General features: G+C 38.5%; 1 protein-coding gene across 1 annotated transcript; it reads right to left on the bottom strand.

Annotated features, from left to right (window-relative positions):
* Positions 1–532: 532 nt before the first annotated feature.
* LRRC72 (leucine rich repeat containing 72) lies at positions 533–18559 on the bottom strand. The gene is made up of 9 exons (XM_030943191.1): positions 18480–18559; positions 16829–16902; positions 13383–13452; positions 11277–11358; positions 9930–10043; positions 5663–5752; positions 3616–3780; positions 2398–2425; positions 533–914 (listed from the first exon to the last, which is right to left on the bottom strand). Exons 1-9 carry the CDS (start codon positions 18507–18509, stop codon positions 749–751), a joined length of 819 nt encoding a protein of 272 aa, XP_030799051.1. The 5' UTR covers positions 18510–18559; the 3' UTR covers positions 533–748.
* Between the last annotated feature and the right edge of the window lie 2207 nt (positions 18560–20766).

Here is a 20766-nt window from a genome sequence, read left to right as displayed (position 1 = left end):
CTCCACTCTGAGGTCTGGGAATGCAGAAGTGCTGCTGCCTCCTGTTGCACTCACAGCGTTTGGGGCTCACAGCGGTGTGTTGCTCTTCAAGGATTCTCTGAAATCCATCCCTTCAGGGCAAAAGAGTCAGGGTTTTGGAAGTGTGCTAAATCTCCAGCACAAATCCTGCTTTCATTCTCCCAGTGGTGGTGCCTTGCTCACTGGAAATCTTTGATTCCCCATCAAGCCACCAGACAACCTCATCTCCACCCTGCTTCCAGCAGGAAGGTTGGACTAGATAAGCTCCAGAGATCCCTGCCAACATAGACTGTCCTGCGGCTCTGTGCTAACTTAGGAGAGAAGGAAGGAACTCAGCAGTCAAGTTACAGCCTGAAAGAAGGGGTTTGAAATGTTTAGAAAACATCATTGACTTTAAGCCTTGACAGAATGGAAGGAGAAATATGTGAGGAAGTGTATTATAAAAGTATTTATCTTTAGTTTCCTAAAAATTAGTGCAGTTTAGTACTTATGGATAACAAAATTATGGTAAACATTCTATTTCAAGCAACTTTTATTATAACATTGCCATGGTTTATCATTTGTTATCTTAATTTCTTCACTCTCTATACAACATATGATAAAAGAAATGTTACACTAACTTTTTTTTTCTGGAAATTCACCTAATTAGATGCGTATTGTGGTGTACTTGTTTTATTGAGCTGTTAGCCTACTTATGGGGTTAACATTAGAGAGAGAAGTAGGGTTTTTTTCATCTAAACTGGACTGTCAGCTTCTCGAGGGGCTCTTCTGCTTTGTTTTCAAGCCGCCTTTCTTGACAGGTGGCTACTTTGTTCCAGTCCACAGAGGAAAATTCCATTAGAGATCTTGTCATTGCCCGCACTAACACTGCATCTTCAGGGTCCTCAAATGGTACTCTGCAAAAAGAACAAAGCAAGTCCATTACCTGAACATTTCCAAACCACTTCAGAACTAATTCACAACACACACTCTGGAACATGAAAGTAGCAGTCATGGTGACACTAAAAAGGGAGGATTTAAAAATTTTAAATTTCCAGAAGGTTTTCTTCTACCAAATTTAAGAAAGCAGAACAAAATGTGAAAAAAGGTCAGAGTCATGAGATTCTATTTGAAAAAATCATGCTATAAAATATTTTAAAAACATTTATAGCAGGCTTAAATATGTTTCTTTGTTTTCAATTTTCCCCCCCCCAAAAGTTGTAATTGTATACTTTTAATGCTCTGATTCAATGGACATCATTCAAGTGATTTGGTACCCATTACTGGAAATGCACATTTATTTCACTGTGGATCTCTTAACTAGCCCACAGGCAAATACCCATTTTCCAAGCTCTGAATCCAGATCACTGTGAGCTTGTGTTCAGGTATCCTGCCATAGCTGCTGTCTGGGAGAGAAAAGCAGCAGATTCACACCATCAGAGCAGCAACTGACAAGGAACCAAAACCTTCCAACTCACATACAATATTAATACTTTGTCTTACAAGAACTTATTTATTAAAGATGTCCTTGTACTAACACACCTCATATAAGCCACAGGACTGTCTCCACTGAGTGTCACGCACTTTGTCATGAAAAGACACCTTGCAAAGCTTCAGCATTGCCATAAATGACTCCAGGCAGCTGTACATGCATTCTGGCAATGACGATAGCCTACTGCACTGAAGGCAGGTAAGACTTAATTGTTCAACAGAAATAACTTTATTTAAAGAGCTGTGCTCAGAGTGTTGTTAAAGGATATTATATGTAGGCTCTTATTATTTCCTTCAATGCCTTTTTCAAATCTTCTCATGTGTAAAGCTAGAAAGTAAAGCCAAGCCTGATACCTAAAGTTTGTAAATCTGCTCTTACAAAGTTTGCATCTAAAATGTCATCACAATAAAATGCAACCTTTCTCCTGTCTCAATCCAGACACAGAGATAAAAATTTTACATTTATTTCTATGATTTTGAAACTGAACAGAATAAAATTAACATCACACACAGAATAAAACTATTTCGTTCTACAAGTCATAATATTTTCCAGAAAGTGTGTTTTTGAACAGCCAGTCAGGAGAACATTTTCTGGGACATAATACAGAGCAACTATTCTGATGCTCTAATACTTTGAGCATGCTTTTTCTAGTGATCAGTGTTTGATCTTACAAATAAATGGCATTTTTATGTACCCATTTCCAAATGTGGAATATCTTTCAATACTAAATTTTAGACAACAAACCTAGTGTAGAGTTGCAGCTATTTTGAATACAAAGACCTGAAACTGTTTCAAATGCTCATTTTTACTGGACATTTTCTCTAGTTAGGGTATTTTTTAGGCATAGGAAGAGGATCTTAAATGCTTGAGAGATGCAAAAGGAAGAAGACACTGAAAACATTACTTACTTATTAGTGTTATTTCCAAATTCATGACCTATAAGAGAAAGTTCAAATTATGATGTTAATGGCTGTACAGCAATTTGAGTAGCTGAGAATTGATTGCTATCCTGATCCTAAATTACTTGTTCAAATTAATTGAAATAGCACATGATATGAAATGTTTAAGATAGTATTTTATTAAATTACTATGGAAGCAAGTATTTGCTGGGTTTTAAGTGTAGGTAGTTTTAAGTTTTTTGTATTTTATTTCCTGTAGCCATACACACCCGGGCTTTTTTTTCTTTCACAGAAAATGATGCCACTGTAGATATGTATGATTGCAGGGTAGAGATAAAGACAGCTGCCTGCCTGCTTTGGTAATCATCAGCAAAACAAATGATTAAATATGCTTAAACTATCCTCCTTTTCCCAACCTCTTCAAAATCATTGTTAAATACAGTGCTTTCAGTTTTACTATTGTGATACATACATTTAAAAAAAAACTTGCAGGTATTTGATTACTTTCTAAACTTTCATCTACACTATTTAAAGTGCTACAATTTCAGTTATCTATGCACAATGGTGGGGGTTTTATCTTTAAAACATCAAAAGCTGACAAGGTTGTGTGGGATTTCAAAGTTGGTTCTGGATTGTGATACAAGTCTCATGGTTCCAGCTGGTATTCACCTGCTTTCTTGTGCCAGGATCATGCTGCCTTCCAGATCTGAATGTTTTAAGAACTCTAAAAATTGCTGTATATGCTGTTATAGCACATCATTAAAATATTCCCAGCTTGGAAATCATAAAGAGGAGTCTGCTTACAAAACCAGATACATAAAATTTAGAACACTACAAGAAAATATTTTCTTCAGATTATCTTGAAAAAGCACTAGAGGGCATCAAAACTCTATGATGCTGAGCACTGGGAGTCATAAGTCTATTGAGATGTTTTAAATAGAAGTAAAACTAAACACAAGACTCCTACTGACAAAATTTTTTTCAGTTATCTTTAAGGACAATTCTGTAATTACAAGGTATGACTAGAATTTATCTGCCACAATACGCTCAGTAGAAGAACTCATTTGTTGCCTGCTGCTGCTACCACTACTCACTTTATGAAGCAAACCAGCTGAGTTCTTGATGCATTTATATTTTATCACTAAGACCAATAATGTTTGAATGAAAAAAACATTTCTAATTCAAATGACCTAAAAATGTGTGCCTTCCTTCGAGCGTTATAAATACCTGAGGGCATTATCGGTCTTCTGGCTGGTTGAGTGCATCTGCCAGATCCCACCGTAGTCCTGAGGGATGTGTCTGCTCTCTTCCCAAAAGCTACTGACTGCATCACCCAAGCCCTTTTGGGGTTATAGAGATTAAGTGCTGACTCCCTTTCTTTTTGTGTAACTACTGTTAAAAGGGAAATAAAAAGTTATTTTATTTCTATCCGTTGAAAAGGCAACATACAAAAGGTGATTCATACATTTTCTGTGCCGTTTTTTTAAACAATGTTAATTACACAATTTCATGACAATTCAATATGGAAACATGGAGTGATACTTTCTGAAGCCCTATACAGTAAAGTATTTTCTCCTGAGTGCAGTATGATCAGAAGTTAAATGAAGATGCTAGAAAGCAAGATTTGTCGTGCTGCTTAAATGAGATCTCCTGCAGAACTAAGTAAAGTTTTGGAAGTGTCTTTATGAATAGCAAAAACAAGTCTTGGTTTAAGGCCAGTTCAATTCCCATTGGTCAATTACAGCGAAAACCCTAGGAGTGCAATCAGAAGAAAAGTTTATGTTTTTCCTGTTTTCCACTTTAAGAGAAATAACTTTAATTTTTAACAAATAGTTTGAGGCTGTTAAATCAAATTGGGGATGGTGGTTTAAGTTTATGAACCTTATACTAATCTAGTACTTTAGCTATGGAACAGAAGTCAGCTAAACTTTTAGAACAAGTAACTGGCAGAAGCATTTTCAGTTCAGGGAAGTTTTGGAGTCATGGTGTCTAGGGGACCAATTAGGAAGGAACTGCAGTAGTCATGCCTGAAGGTAGTGGAACATGAGCACATGTCTTGTGTGAAGGAGACAGCCAGGACTATGCTGGTAATATTCTACAGATGGTAAAGAAGCTTTGTAATGTTTTAGAGAAATATTTCCCTAAATAGAAAGTCCAGGATACAGCTTGATACAAATTACTGCCTCAAGTCTTAATCCAGGACTGATTACAGTAGAACTGTAGTTAGGAGATTAAGTCCAGGAAATTTTATGGAAGTGTTTCTAGACATGTAAACGCAACACGTATTTTTCAGCACATTAAACTTCAGTCATCACTCCCCAGTCAAAAAGTGATATTTTAGCAACAGCCTGGCAGATGTGCTAAGCACAAGTGTAACACAGGAGCAAGTGCTCAGGAGAGTGGAGGTACCTGTGCAAAATGACTGTGTGAGCAAACAGGCACCTGGTCAGATCCAGCAACGCCTCATCAGCCCCTGGCACCTGCTGGGCCCACCCAGCACCTTTCCTACACAACAGCTGCACAGCTTCCCAGCACCTGCACATGTCCTGCACCTGCCTTGCTCAGTCCCTTTTAAGGAATGTGCTGATTTTTCCTTGCTGCTTTCTTACAGAGCTGAGGTAGGAATCAGCTACTTTCTCAGTGCTCTCCAGTAATTTTCAGTTCTGTCAGTCACACAGTTCTCCAAACACCAGGGACAAAAATCACCAAAGGTGATTTTCTGGGTACATTGTGGCATGTTTATGGATTCACTGATTTAAAATCTGGCTATTCTTAAGACATTTTTTATTTCTGTAGAATTTACAGTAGACAAGCTGTGAAAGATCTCTTGATAGCTTCTGAATATTTATTGTATTTGAAAGCTTGGTCTGCATTTACCTTATCAAGAAATGTGCATATATGTACTTAAACTGTACAGGAACATGTACAAACCTAAGTAAGCACACTCACCCATATGAATATACCAGTCTGAATGCACAGAGGTAGGTACATGGTTCTAAGCACAAGTATTTATCTTTACCCAAGTAGACCAAGATACAAGAAAAACCAACACAATTTAAAAAGAAAAATAAAATGTTTGGCAAAGTGTTTATGCCACGCAAACTCTTTTTGCTTGACAAATCTTACAAAAGAGAGGTATCTTGTTCATTAGTTCTCTTTCTCTATCGACAAATGCACGTAAAACAACAGATAGGATAATTTCACCTATGTTTCCAAAGTGGTTAGAACCAAAAGCAACTGACAATGTTTTGTGAGAGAGGAAAGCAGTCCTTACCCTTCCTGTCAAGGAGCTGAACTGAAGGAAGGAAGTATATCACATAAAGCCGGTAGTCTGGATCATATTCCAGAGGGTTATGGAATAGGTCTGCAAAACATACACAGAAAAAAACGCCCCAGTGTCACAAAAAACCAAACCCATCAAAACAACAACTTTGCAAGGCAGGAAAATTAAAGGTCACTAGGAGCCAAAGATTTTGTACAAAATATCAAATTCAAGTTGTTCTTAGGCTGCATAAACACTCTACACATGTGAAATTACTAATCTAAACATCGACTGCAGGAACTGACTTACTGCAGAGTATGCAAAATACCACAGGCAAGATCTGAGTAAAGGTGTCATCATGCACTCCAAACCTTTACAGCAAAAAACACTGAAGTGTTTGCCTTTGATTTTCTTACACAGTGTTAGGTAATCCCTATTTTAAATAGCAATGGTCTTTTAGGTGTGACAGCTTAAATGTAAGACTCAAAATTTGTAGGTGGATGGAGTTTTTAATATCAGATGAGCTTTAGGACACCTAAGACTTTATCAGAGCTGGTAAGAGGCTGTATTCCACAGATACAATATAAAATGCAAATACACAGCCTTCTGATATTTTGACAGATGATGAGTTTAAAAACTCAAGAAATGTAAGAGAATAATGTTTCAGAGGGCCTGAATTCCTAAGAACCTGGGTTCCAGTTGCTTTCCTCAACACTGGAAATACCAAGCTCCAAAAGCTCATTAGCAACTTGGCTAAAATGTTTATGTTCAGGTTCACATTACCTGTCTAACCAAATCTTTGCAACACAGAGACAGGTATCAGCCCTGTGCTGCTGCTTGGCTGGGTGTGGAACGTGAGCCCAGCTCACATGCCAAATTAGTTTGTTTAGTGACAGTGATATCTGAGGCTGATTAAAATAGAAACTGGCTCATTCACAGATGAGGTAATAAACAAGCAAGTGTTGTGGGATCTCTTTTCTAAACAAAAACTATAATAATGCTTTTTATCTCCTTATACAAATGCTGATCTTCTAAGACAGTAAAAATAATCAGGAGGCTGTCACCTTGAGAGCAGGGGAACAAAATCTTAACCATTTTTACAACTACTGCTACAGTGTGCAGTCATCTGTTTTTCGCTTTCTGAGGAGAGGCTGTGGCTAATACTTGCTCTACAGTAAAAAAATTATGTCATTTAGCAGTTAGAGAGAAGAAGATGGTATTACAGAAGCAAGTAAGAGATAGTAGAAGAAAAAAGTTGGAAAATATTCCACACAGATTTGTAATCTACAAGATGCAATTTCATGTTTTTCAGGACTGCTGAGAGGGCTCAATGCTTGATGGGATTTTGCAGGTATTTTGAAGATGCAACAAGGCTGGAATGAGCATTTGTCTTCTTCTTCATAGAAAACACCTGTTCATGCATTCAGAGAAGAACTTTTTATTTTAATTTTTTAACAATTTTTCTTTAAATTGCTGCACTTAAAATTAGCAAAACACCCACAAGGTGGCAGCAAAAGAAAGTTCTATTTTAACTGAATTATTTTTTTTTTCCTAGACAGTGTTAATCAGAAAGAATATGATGTATGTATCTGATAAGTCTATTCTTGAGTCAAGAAAATATACTAAAGCACTCCAAAGAGAAAATGTTTTAGAAAGAAACATTAAAAGCAGATATGTTTGGTAGTGGAATAGCATAATGATTCAAGAGAGATTCTTCCAAGGCACCAAACACAAAATATTAAACTTGTGAATCTGGATGCTGCTTGGACTATGTCCCTGCTCAACAACACTGATTTGTAGGTTTGTTTTAGAGAATGTGCACTTTTCCACTACTCATTTTTACAATAAATTCAAGCCCTGTACAGATCAAGATGGTTTTGTTTTACAAAACATCTGGGATCAATTCCTGGCTGAGCTATCTACTTTCTTGTCAAGGTCATGCAATTTTAGTTGTACAAATTAGGATAATGCTTTCTTCCTCCACAGTTTTGTCTGTTTTCTCTATTTGGAGTGTAGGAAAACAGTGTGCCTCTGCCACATGGGGCAGAAACATAGTGAACAAGAGAGTTTTCTTAAGTCTAGCAGCAGGATGTTATCAGCTGTGGACAATAAATCAGTTAAGGCAATTTACAGAGTACGTAACAAAAATCTTGGATTCCAAAAGGGAGATGTGAGCACGGGGTGAGCCCATAAAGCAGCACTCTGAATCTCCCAAAAGGCTGCAGTTGTAGGCAGCACGTGCTGTAAATCTTTTGAAGCTGAGTGTCTTCCCTTGACACCTGATGAAGGATGGTCATTATGCTACATATCCAGTGCAGGGCAGTGGCTAAAATCACAAGAGAGCCTTCAGGAAGAGAAATGCAACATTTTGGCAGCTGGGTGCTACTCCTGAATCAAACAATAATAGTGTGTTTTAATAGTTCTATTGTCCCCAGGAGCTATAAAATAATAAAATGTTGTTAAGCATCCAGGAGCTCTATTGAAGGTTAGCAAGTGATTTTTTTTTTTAAATCAGATTAGCAATAAAAAAGATCTACCTCATAACAGTGAGAAGTCTCACTGGTTTTGTTTTATAAAAGTGAGTTATGGGCACAGCCCTTTGCAAAGCTACACAGTGCAAATTCTGCACCCATTTAATATTTATTAATATTGTAAGAAGGCAGATAAATTATATAGTAATATAATATATAGGATATGACTTTTAAAATTTATCTTGTTCATTTACTGATTCAATTTATTTCAAAAATGACAGAGCATTTTATTAACCCAATAGAGACCTGTTAATCTGAGAATTCATTATTACAAAATCCCCTTGAAGCAACCATGCTGACAATTTTTTTCATGACTGCAAAGGTCATGAAGGAATGACTTTAAAGTTATGATTATTAAGGTTGTTAAGCTTCTTCCACTTATTACTGTTTATTCTTGTAGAAATATTTGAACTAAACAACAATTTTTTTTAAATTAGGGGAGATCAGTATATTATATATATTGTTTGATCTTTCAAACACTTCCTTTTCTGTGGTGGTGGCTGGTCCAATTTGCATACAATTTTCACTGTGCCTTTGTAACTGCCATTTATAATAACTCAGCAGCACTTTAACTATCTGCTCTGTATTTCCCACAGATGGTTGCAACAAGTACAACAAACTTCCTGTACTTGTTGAAGCTCCTTATTAATTTGGAGAGCTAACATTAAATTCAAGTGACTGCACCATTCATACATAGGATGTCTCTCCAGACGCTGCCTAATCACTTCAAACAACTGCATTCTTAAATGGACTCATTTTTCTATCTTGCATATAATGACAAGAATTTCAATAGTTTGGCTGGCATGTTGTCTTCCTAAACACTTGATTTGTTTTTATTAGTTTCAGTTCAGGGTCAAGTTCAATTAAAAGCTTAATTTTTCATTCATATTTTCCTTTCCCACAATCACACATTCAGTTTTCTGAATGCTTAAGGAGATGTTATGGCCTGGTGACATTCTGACATTCACATCCTTAACAATGTCACCAAGGCACAAAACTTTTTTACTGTCTTCTCCAAGTACTAAGCATTTGGCATGACCTATGTTGACATTCCTTTAGGAATCATGGAAAAAGACTGCTTATATTTTAATTTTCAGTATCTTAATAGCATATAATCCTACCTTCTTATATTGTAACTTAGTGGCACCAACACTGTCTTGTATAACTTCATTTGAAATTTCAGAGATGGTGCAATTTTCATTTTCAGCCAGTGTATCAGGAAGTATGCTTCTTAACAGACATTGTTATGAATAATACCAAAAGTACATTTACTCTTAGACTCTAGAAATCTAGTCTGCCAAAAAGATGCAGAAAGGAAGTTCAGTAAGCAAGAGAATTAATGAGGCAGGAACTTGGGCTCTATAAGCTATCACTCACAGTCTCAACAGCAGTAACACCCATTTTTCAATTCTTTTCACCTCTATGACAATCTCACCCTGCTCCTGTGTTCCATTACAGAGAGGCAGCTGTAAACTGCTTAGACACCCTCCAAGCTATTCATCCAAGCTACTGGCAGCCAGCAGCCAAAAAGTTAACTTCTGAACTCACGTAGCAGTTTTTCCTCAGTTGAGGTACTCTTTGTGGAATTTTCATGTCTTAGAGATCTCTTTCTTCTGTCAAATTTGGCTGAAATTGCTAATTAGCTTCAAAAGCTATTGGCAAATGATGCAGAAATAGACAAGAAACATCCTGATAAGAAACTAAAAAGCTACTACTTGCTGTTCTGCAAAATAAAAATAAGGTATTACTTAGACTCTGCAAGCTTATCATTCCTTTCAATTCCTTCACTGTTTTGCCAAGTTTTTTTAACTCGTTGTTGTGAAGAAACAGAATCTGTAAGGAACATAGGTGTTTCAGAGCACCTGAAATAAAATGAAAAAATAATTAATCATTCTCACCATAGCTACCTTTATTAGAACATTATTTTGCTATGCTGTACACTGAATTTGGTATTTTAGTTATCTACGTATGCCTGTCTTTTAGTAACACATTGCATGAGATGCTATTTAAGCAATAAATTAAAGATATTTCAATATCCTTTTCACCTTTCTAGTCACATCCTTTAAGCACATGCCTATCTTTTTTTCATTCCAATTTTTTCCATTTGTCCAAATCACCTTGCAGCAACAAACTAGCCTCAATTGCAACCTCTCTTCTATCTCCTTTCATTCTTCCTATATCCCTGTAATCTTAATTCACTTCCTTTTACCTTGACCTAATATTACCTTTGCCTCACAAAGAATATCCCTAGTATATCCCTAGTATATCCCTACTACCTTTGTCTCACAAGTAGTAAATAGTGCATTCCTTAGAAAATAGTTCTGTTTCAAGTAATTATTGATGTATTAAAAAGCTATTACAAAATATTGTTTTGACCCAGACTGTGTTCACATACTCACACATCAAGATTAGATATCTCATTTTCCAAATCATATACAGTATTTTATTTCTCTACTAATGATAGCCTTCTGTTTATCCATATTTTGTTATCATCTGTATCGTCACTTGTAACCATGTTTATGTCTTTCAAAGATAAAGTCTACTTGAAATCTCACAGAAACAAATCAACATAATTTCTCATCCAGCATTTTATAGGGGCAGAAAAAAATAAAATATTAACATTTAAAATGCCTAAAATATTTAGAAATGTATTATGCTTTGGCCTGTTCATTCACAAATTTAGAAGTCTGGTAAAGCCATTTTAATCTGCAAGGACAAGCAAAATTAAAATAGAAGTATATGACAGATGCATTTTTAAAATAAACCAAATTTGGCAGTAACCTTGCAAAATACTTCTGGTTACAAATTCTCAATATTAAATATGATCATGTAAGATCAAAAGTATTTCACAATTGCCTGACATAAAGTGAATGACATTTCATCCCTTAAACCAGAATAAACACATCACCTTATTGTCACTCAAGTATGTTGGAAAAATTAAACATCTAATAATTAACATGTATTAATTATACATACATAGGATCTTTCAACCAATAAGTTACTTGCTGTAATCCAGTTTTATAAATTTGAATGCCAGTACAGAAAAAAGAAAGTATAGGCCTCTGCTCAACAACTTAAAAAGGGAAGACTGGTACCTGATATATCTGTCAGCTCATTATTGTTGAGATAGAGTTCAGTCAAGTAATAGTTTTTGATCAAGAAGGTTAAATCTTGGATCTGAAATTAGAGTTAGGCAAACTGTTATATGTCACTCTGAATGTGGTATTGGAGAATTATAACAGTGGCCTCTGGAAAACTGTTTAACCACAGGTGGTTTCTTAAATTTTTGTTTAAGACTCTTGGTTTAAGGATTCTCTTGACATCTGAACCTTCATTAGAAGTACTAATTACAAATCAAATACAAGCAGTAGAGCCTTACCTAATTTTTTGAACTACACATTTAACGTTTGTATTTGGAAAGAGATTTCCTTGAATGACTGGTCTCCACATTTTCTCTTCCTTCTATTCATATTTGAAATAATTTTTATTGTTAAAAGACCCTTGTAGAGCATAATAATTCTATGTTTAAGAATATTTAATAATTCTTGGTTTAAGAATATTCCTGAAATATGCCATTTGAATAAACCAAACATCTTGGTTTTAAATTGCTTTTTCACCAGCAAGCTCAAAGAGCACAAATTTGTTGTTATTCGTGAGAAATGTCATCTAATCATATTTAGAGAATCAATTATTGAAAAAAAAAATCAGTATGATTTTCAAATAAAGAGTTATCTTCAGTTCCTATGGAATCACACTTTGTTTGGAGAAGCTCAATTCCAATACACTTTTGACTCCAGTGCAAGGTAAAGTATCTGCAGTGGGACAGCAAGCAGACCTTTATAATCACTGAGAAATGAGAGTACTTATGGTGCTGAAGTTTTTATCCTAGTTTAAATGGAAGAACAACAAACAGAATTGTATTCCTGACGCTGTGAATTCTGTGATGAAAAGTAATTTGTCAGGAAAGGAATTATTTCAGTCCTTGAATTTTGCCACTGACTCCAAAATAAATGTGCTTTGCTCTGTGTACTAACATTACCTAAAAGCTGGAAGGAAGAGCACAAGACAGAAGTTTTTCCACTCCCTTGTACAATGGTTTTCCCTATTCTTGGCAAGTATTGTTTTCAGAATCATCTGAAGTTTGCTTTTTTTCTGATAAAATTATTGAGTGCAGAAAAAATATGGTGCTCCTATTGAGCCATTTCAGTAAGACTTCTCCACATAAGTTATATGGAACAAAGAAAAACAAAAGAATGTTCTTTGTTACTGCTTAAGTAGGAAAGTGAGAGTTGTGAAAAAATCCAATTTTTTTGATCAGCAAGATCAGTTCAGCTTACACATCAGGCCATTTCTTCATTTCCTTTAATGTCCTTTCACTATACAAGGAAAAGCCCTATTATACCAGTGATTTTAGTTTAACATTTTAATAAATCTATACATTCACTCTTTTCAAAAATAATTAGTAGAGATCTTTTGATGAATTGGACATAAGATGCCATATAACTGATGCTAGCCTGGGGCAGCAGATATACATGTGCTCTGAAGTGACATGGAATGCAAATTTATTTTTTCTGCTGCTCACAGATCTACTTATTTACCTGACCAAGCAATTCTGGAGATGGAAGAATTTGGGCTCACTGTGGAAGTCATGTAAACTACTGTACAGTAACATATTCATACCCTGTCATCCCTAGAACTGCAGTGCTGCTTCCTGTGCACAGGGAGAAGCTCATTTCACAGTTTTATGTCACTCTCGTGTGCATGACATCAAAAAGGAGCCTCACCTTGACCACCAGCCTGCCAGGAAATAAACTATGCATGTCTGCCAGAATATAAAAGAAGAGCCATGTATTTCCTGCGATCCACTCCTGTCCTACAGCTGCATCACCCTTCAGTCTGTTCCAAGAACTGCCTGCTCTAATTACACTGGGAGCTCAGGAATTAGCACAAAACCTCAGGCCCTTAAATAAAATTTATAAATCTAATGTGAATCTAAAGGAAAATATATTAGCTTATATTCTGTAATGTAAAATAAGAGTTTTCTTCAAATCTGTTATATTTGACAGTTAAATTAGCCTGGAAATTGAAAAGAATATATTTGTTTAACAGTAGATATAATACTTTATGCTAAAAAAGACCACAAAATAATAATCAGGGAGTATAGATGCATTGTTCTGCTCTTTAAAGGAATATCTAATTACCTTATTGTTGTTAATCCACAAATACCTTAATCTGCGAAACTGTGATAGACTTGGGATACTTGTTAGTCCTCTGATGGGAGAAAAAAAAAAGAGGAACAAATTTCTTAGCATTAATAGCACTTACTAATTTGATAAATATTATATTTTCCATAAATAGTATTAGACAAGAACCAGAAAGGCACACTTTCATAGAATTTATAGTACAGAAAGACACAAAGAGAAGGTGGCAGAGACAGTGTAAGGACTCTGCACACCTGCAAACATAACAAAGCAGCAGGTGGTAAAGAAACAGGAACAAAATAAGTGATACATTAATTGCTTTTCCATAACAACATGAGTTATGAGTCTGAGTCACATGTACTTTGCACTTTGTAGAAATCCTACTCAGAACACAGGAGGAGAAGTTTGGCACCCTGGGGACATGAAGCTAAAAGCAAAACTGCTTTGAAGGTGCAATGGCGATTGTCCAGCCGCAGTGCCAGAGAAGCCAACAGAAGACAGACATCAAGCACATCAATGTGCATTTTTTATTATTCTTCATATTAGTGTATATTGTGAAATTTCACCTTTTTTCCATTCCTGTCCTATTCTCATAGAAACTTAGTACATCCACTAAGGCTGAAATGATCTCCCATATGCTAGTATGGTTTTATGTTCCATTGTGTATCTAGCACTTCGAGCTTGCTAGTGTACTATAAATAAAAAATTACCTACTGACCAGAAAATATTAGTGAGCTGCCAAGTGATTTTAACTAACTGCTCTTCTTTATTTTCATTGCTATAAATAAATGTTCTTAATTTCCACTAGAAAAATTATAGATTACTTTTACCTGACAAATTTTAATTGCCATAATAAAAATTTTCTTGTGGATTTTAATGTGGTGCAAGATGAAGGCCAGTGTTTCAGAAGGTAACAGGACTGATAAAAATTAACCTCATATCATCAGGCTAAAGGCATGTTTGTTTTCCAGCTGTGAAGTCTGGTCTCTATCTTTCCATGCTGTCTTTTTATTTGTTGGGTTTTTTTCCAACACACCCTCCAGGTACAGACAAAGGGAGGGTGGATGCCTTTTCTCATCTTGCTTTTGCAAATGAAAAGTCTGTCAAGAGCAAACCCTACAAAGGTTTATTTTGGGGACTATACTTTTAGTCCCTTGTATTACTGAAAATCAGATTATCCTCTCATGCTGCTACTTTAAACTGTTTCTTTGGCTTCCTCAAATAAGCCATAGAAACTAACCCTGCAAATACATACTTAATGAGTGTACTGTCACAAGTAACAGAAAAAGACATTATTGCAATGGGTACAAGCAGATGGCTGATGACAGGACATACAGAGCTCCTACAGAGCTCCTATCAAATTCTCCTGTGCAGCCCTGAACTACATTTCAGGTAGCAAAGCCAAAATTTCTTATATTCTTGGTCACTGCCACTCTATAACTAGATTACAGCTTTACATTTAATTGGCTTTACTCCCTGTCTAGTAACAGCCTCATCTTGACTATCTCCAAGCCTCAATCTCTTGGTTTTTTGGTTTTGGTTTGCTACTTTGCTTTTTTTTTTTTCCCCCACGTATTAAGGCATTTAATTTGCCCCAGGTAGAGCTTAATTCCTCTAACATTTTAAAAGAGCCTGTCCTTTTCTACATGCCTTCTAGACTTTGCATGTCTTCTATAAACTGATCCTTTTTGGCCTGCAGCACTCTTTTTCTACCTACTGCTAAGTTAATCAGTTTTCCTGGGATGACAGCTTTCAGTGTCCAAAATACATTGTTTAATGTTCCTTTAATAGTAGTGGTTTAAAAATATAAACTCATTCCCTCTTATTTGATTGACTTTAATTTTTTTCCATTTTCTTATTTCAGATAGCAGAAAAATATGTCACACCAACACTAAAGGAGGCATGATCTGATACTGAGCTTGGCTAGGGTTCAAGTTTATATAAACTGATATAGAATAATAGGAGTTCACTTCTATCCAATCATGAAAGAATCCATCTTGCATTATCTTTACCAAAATGGTTTAATGGTAAGACAGATCACTTATGTATCTGCCATGCAAGCATTTCTTTTTATTCTATACCAAAAAAATACTTGAAAGCCAGTCAGGGCACACATTTAAGCATTTAAAAACAGAAAATATGCCAATTAAGATTGTATAAACAGTCTTAATTCTTTACATCTGTGGTATAATAATTGTATTGTTTAGAAAGTATGTATATATGCCCCTTGTAATCTTCTCATTATTGAAATTTCTCCCTTAAATTTTATCTTTTTTCTTCTTTCTAAAAGGCACATTTTAAGAAATTTGACAGTAACTATATGTTTTACCTCACAAAGCATCAAATACTTTCTTGATGTAAATCAGAAAATGTGATAATTAATTTAAACATATTAGTGAGAACATTTAGATTTTCAAGACCATATAATTTCCACTAAAAACAGACTAGACAACACTGAAATCCCTCAATCCCTTAAGACTTTTTTTTTCACTCATTGGACCAAGAGACCTTGAAAACCTTGTCCCTGAATTATTAAACTATGTTAGTTTTTCTATATGCCATCAACCATGTGAGCAGTGGATGCAGTTGTGAGGCTGCAGACAGGTATGCAACACTTGGAATTGTGCCCTGGCCAGAAATTCCAAGCACGCTTTCCCCAGACTTTGAAGTATGTCCTGTCATGTATCCATCCCTCTATGGCAGCCTCTCAGCATGTTCATACTACAGCACACACCTCTATCAACCTAGATCACCCACAGGTTCATGAAAGTTTGCCTTCCTTCACTCAGCATGTCTTCTTCTCCTCATCTGCCCTACATCTCTGTTTCATTAAGCTCTCAGAGGAGATCAGCTCTCTCATCAGTACTGCCTGCCCAAGTGTTCTTGTGCTTGTATTCACTTTATCTTGCCCTGCCCTCCCTTCAGTTCTTAGCAGTACAGATGCAGGTAATTTCAAGGGTGGTACCACTGAGTTTTGCCATTGCAGTAACACATTTCTTCGGGGAGGTCAGAAATTTGGCAGTTCCTAGACTGGGCAGGTCCCATGTTCTTTCATTTGCCTTCTTGATACTCCTTCCACCCAGCCTTATTTGCCTGTTAGAACAGGCAGAGATCAGCCCATCAGCTCTCACTCCTCTGCTCCCCATGGCAGAAACTCATGTACAACTCTGTGAACTCATGGACCCTCAAGCAACTCTGAGCTGCTGGAGACAGATTGTGTATCTAGGGATGAGGCTGTTAGCTGTGAGCACAGTGCTGCTGTGTGTCCGTGTACTTTTACCATTTCTTCATTCACAACATGTACGGACTATGTAAGAATATGATTTACTGGAATTTCACATATAAATGATGTTCAGAGTTCCTGGTACAGAAAGCACTGTGAAAGATTTCCACTTACTGCGTGCTCTACTTTTAGTAAAAGTCAAAACTAGAAACATTTTACTTACTGTCTAGCCAGATACAGTGCCACGACATCCACATTGCTCTTATAGCCACAAATCTTCAGCTGTTTTTCTATTGCCTGACAGTACACAGTACATTTGTCAGTATAATATGCTGCATCACTATGGATTCATTACATTGTAACATATGTGAACTCAGCATTTAAAGTAACCAAAATTAATACATGCATCAGAGCACCTTATTACAGCAAACTGTAACATAGTCTAAGGGAGATAAAGAGGTATTACATATCCAGTCTCTATTTTAAATTGACAAAAATAGTCTGCTGATTACACTCCACTTATGCTAATTTTCTTTTCCTGTGGAGAATCATAGTTGGTAGACATGAAGTGAGAAATCAACATATGTTAACTGGAGAATGAGTTTCTCGCTCATTCTCTAGGTCAGCTAACCCAGTACTTGTGATGAACAAGGATACTGCTTACTTGGCATTATAGTTGCAACATTATTTTATGCAGCTTTACTTTAAAACTATGGACATGACCTTTTAAAACTATGCATCTGGAAAACTCTGCTTGTACATTTAACATGGAAAAATGCAGACATGATTTTTATTTTCAGAGTATATTCCTGATATGTCATAACTTGCAAAAGCAACAAAACCCATTAACGTAAGAGTTATGGATTTCTCTTACTAGTGGTTGATAAAAACTAAAATGCATATCAGAAAAAATGGGTTTAATACGTGAGCTATTGTGCCCAACATCATTATGACCACTGTTGTATCACAAAAGTGATACAACTTCACAAGCACAAAATGGCTTGGAATCACTGACACGCATGTCAAGAATCACCTGTATTGGCTGCACAACCACTCCAGTGTGTTCTGGGTGTGCTAAACCTACACAAAGTAAGTCGCATATGTGTGGGACATGTGGCAGTCTCTGGCCAGAGGCGGCCAGGCGCACGCAGGCCGCCTGTTCCCCACAACGGCTATGGGACCCCGCCTTTTGCCCAGAACTGGGCACGGCCAGCTCCCCACTGCAGATGTCGGGAAGGGCAAAGGCCTGGAACAAATGGCCATAGTTTTGTTACTACACGTGCACAATGTGCCCATGGAACACCAAGTGATCTCTGGAGAAAAGCAGCTGCGAGACACCCCAAGTCAGTCCCGGCACTGCGGGACACAGCGACAGGGAGTGCCGACGTGACAATGGGGAAGGCACGCCTATGGCAGAGAGCACCAAACAGGGGGTAGCTTTCCACAGTCAGGAAGGCTGTGCTCAAAGATCCGTATTTCGCATATTCCGTTCTGCGAGACCTCATCCTCTCCCCACCCTGGAGCCCCGGCCCTGCGCCACAGCACCGCGCGGCCGCGGCGGGGCCCGCAGGGCTCAGGCGGACTCAGTGGCTGCCTGGGAAGGACAGGGAGGGCTGCCCCGGCTCTCTCGAATGGTCCCAGCCGCTCGCTGCCACCCCGCGGGGGAGGACGGAGCGCGCCTCGCCTCGGGGTGCGGTGGCGGTGCCGAGCAGAGAGAAAGGCCGAGGCCCAGGTCTCTGGAACTGGGAGAGTCCGACGCGACGGGCTCTGCCGGGCCGAGCCGAGCCCGGGCGGCCGCCGTTCCGGGCGGGGCCAGGCGGGGAGAGGAGCGGCCAGGGCGGGCCGAGGGGAGAGGAGGGGCCGCGCCCGCTCACCTGCCCGCCGGCCGTGGCGGCCGCCGCCATCTTAGAGCCCCGCTGTGGGCGGCCGGGCGGGTTCGCGAGACGCGATCGGATCGCGGCTGGCGCAGGCTGCAGTGGGGTTTCGGGGCCAGGACCCCCAGCACGCACCTGGAATCACGGAATCGGTTTACGAAAGTACCTCTGAGATCATCAAGTCCAACCTATGACTGATCACCACCACCTCAACCAGATCGTGCCACTGAGTGCCACATCTAGTCTTTCCTTAAAACATCTCCGGGGGCGGTGACTCCACCACCTTCCCGGGCAGCTCATTCCAATCACCCTTTTTGTGAAGAAATTATTTCTTCCTCTGGCACAGCTTGACACTATCCTCTGGTCCCGTCAGTGTTTGCTTGGGAGAAGAGACTGACCCCCACCTGGCCACAGCCTCCTTTCAGGGAATTGTAGCGAGTGATAAGGTCTGCCCTGGGCCTCCTTTCCTCCAGGCTAAACAACCCCAGCTCCCTCACCCACTTCTCACAAGAGTTTCGCTCCAGACTCCTCCCCATCTCACTTGCCCTTCTCTGGATGTGCTCCATCACCTCAATGTCCTTCCTGAGCTGACAGTCCCAGAACTGGTCCCAGTAGCAATGGTGTAACACTGAAATGGGAGCCCCAGCCTGGGCGTGACTCAAGACAGGGCTTCATGCTGGGGAAGGAGCTCGATGGCGAGCAAGGGGTACCCACACCAGGAGCCAGAACCTGGGGAAGGAGCTCAATGGCGAGCGAGGGGTACCCGCAGCGGGAGCCAGGATTTAGGGAAGGAGCTCAATGGTGAGCGAGGGGTACCCGCAGCGGGAGCCAGAACATGGGGAAGGAGCTCAATAGTGAGTGAGGGGTACCCACAGCGGGAGCCAGCATTTGGGGAAGGAGCTCAATAGTGAGTGATGGGTACCCATAGCGGGAGCCAGGATTTGGGGAAGGAGCTTAATGGCGAGCGAGGGGTACCCACAGCGGGAGGCAGGACTCAAGGAGGGGTCCTGGGTGGGCCAGCGAGAGACCCCGGTGGGCAGTGGGTAGGGGGAACTGGGAGAGACCTCTCATACCTCTGGGCTGTCTCCTGGATCATATTTGCTCACAACCCATATTTGCTTGCTTTTATTTATTTATTTTTAACTATTTTCCTATGGTTTATTTTTAAGCACAGATCCTATGTCTATGTATGTATATCACAGAATCACAGAATTAATTAGGTTGGAAGAGATCTCTGAGATAATTGAGTCCAACCTATGACCAAAACCCACGATGCCCACTAGACCATGACACAAAGTGCCACATCTTGTGTTTCTTTGAAAACCTTCAGGGACTGAGACCCCACCACCTCCCTGGGCAGACCATTCCAATGTCTAATCACCCTTTCTGTGAAGAAATTCCTCCAGAATACATGTCTCTTATAAAGAGAACACTTGTACATTTAATTTACAGCTAATTCACAACGTATGTATTACTCCCTTGCAACTTGCAAATCACCTTGGTGCCTGAGAGCCCCTCTCCCATGCCGGTTCCTGGAGTGGGCCCACTGCTGTGACAGTGCTTTGGATTGAGTTTGGCTGTAAAGGAACACAAAATGTTTATGACATCCACATGTGCAAGCAACTGTTGCCATGTTGCTATTTTTATAACTATTTTACTGCATAGCACAAGCTGAGGAATAGAAAAAGCCATTTCCAGTGTGTGTGTGTGCACGCACTCATGTGCAAGTAGGACAAAAGAAATTGTTTGATCAAGCTACAACAAAAATGTGTCTGAAAACTTGGAGCTTTATTTAGAATTTAATTTACGCTGAGTTCTCAAGTTAGCAGAAATAGTCATTGTAAATTATGTGTAACTGATATACAAAGAACAAGAGTTGTGTGTGCAAATATATGAATAAGCTGTCCCTCATGGAATTAATTATGTGCATGCCTCTGCTTGTTCAGACCACTGAAGCTAGATGTAGTGTGTATGATGGAGGAATGGAACTACAGTACAAGTATTATATTGCAAATATCTAATTTTCATAGAAAAAATTCTGTGGGTGGCTTCCATTTTAACTAGGTAGCTTTAAACAAATAGAAACCTCAAATAAGAAAACTAGACATGTTAAAGGTATAAAACTGACAAGAGGAATTGCTTTAATCCCTTATTTTAGTTTCTAAAATATCTCTAGGGTATTTAAAATCATGAAGAGAGGGACTGTAATGGAGAAGAAGAAACTGGTACAAGACTTCTGTATTTTTTTCATTCTACATTGAAGTTCAGTGTTTTCAATCAACAAGAT

This window comes from Camarhynchus parvulus, chromosome 2 (assembly GCF_901933205.1).
Source record: "Camarhynchus parvulus chromosome 2, STF_HiC, whole genome shotgun sequence".
Taxonomy (NCBI): Eukaryota; Metazoa; Chordata; class Aves; order Passeriformes; family Thraupidae; genus Camarhynchus; species Camarhynchus parvulus.
This window is presented reverse-complemented; position numbering and strand designations above follow the sequence as displayed.

Bases quoted from the DNA above. Each gene is read 5' to 3' on its own strand.
- LRRC72 (XM_030943191.1), bottom strand. From the start codon at position 18,509: ATGGCGGCGGCCGCCACGGCCGGCGGGCAG. The intron at 16,903-18,479 runs GTGAGCGGGCGC...GTGTACTGTCAG, and splicing joins CCGCCACGGCCGGCGGGCAG to GCAATAGAAAAACAGCTGAA. The intron at 915-2,397 runs GTAAGTAATGTT...TTCTTTTTGCAG, and splicing joins TTTGGAAATAACACTAATAA to AGTACCATTTGAGGACCCTG.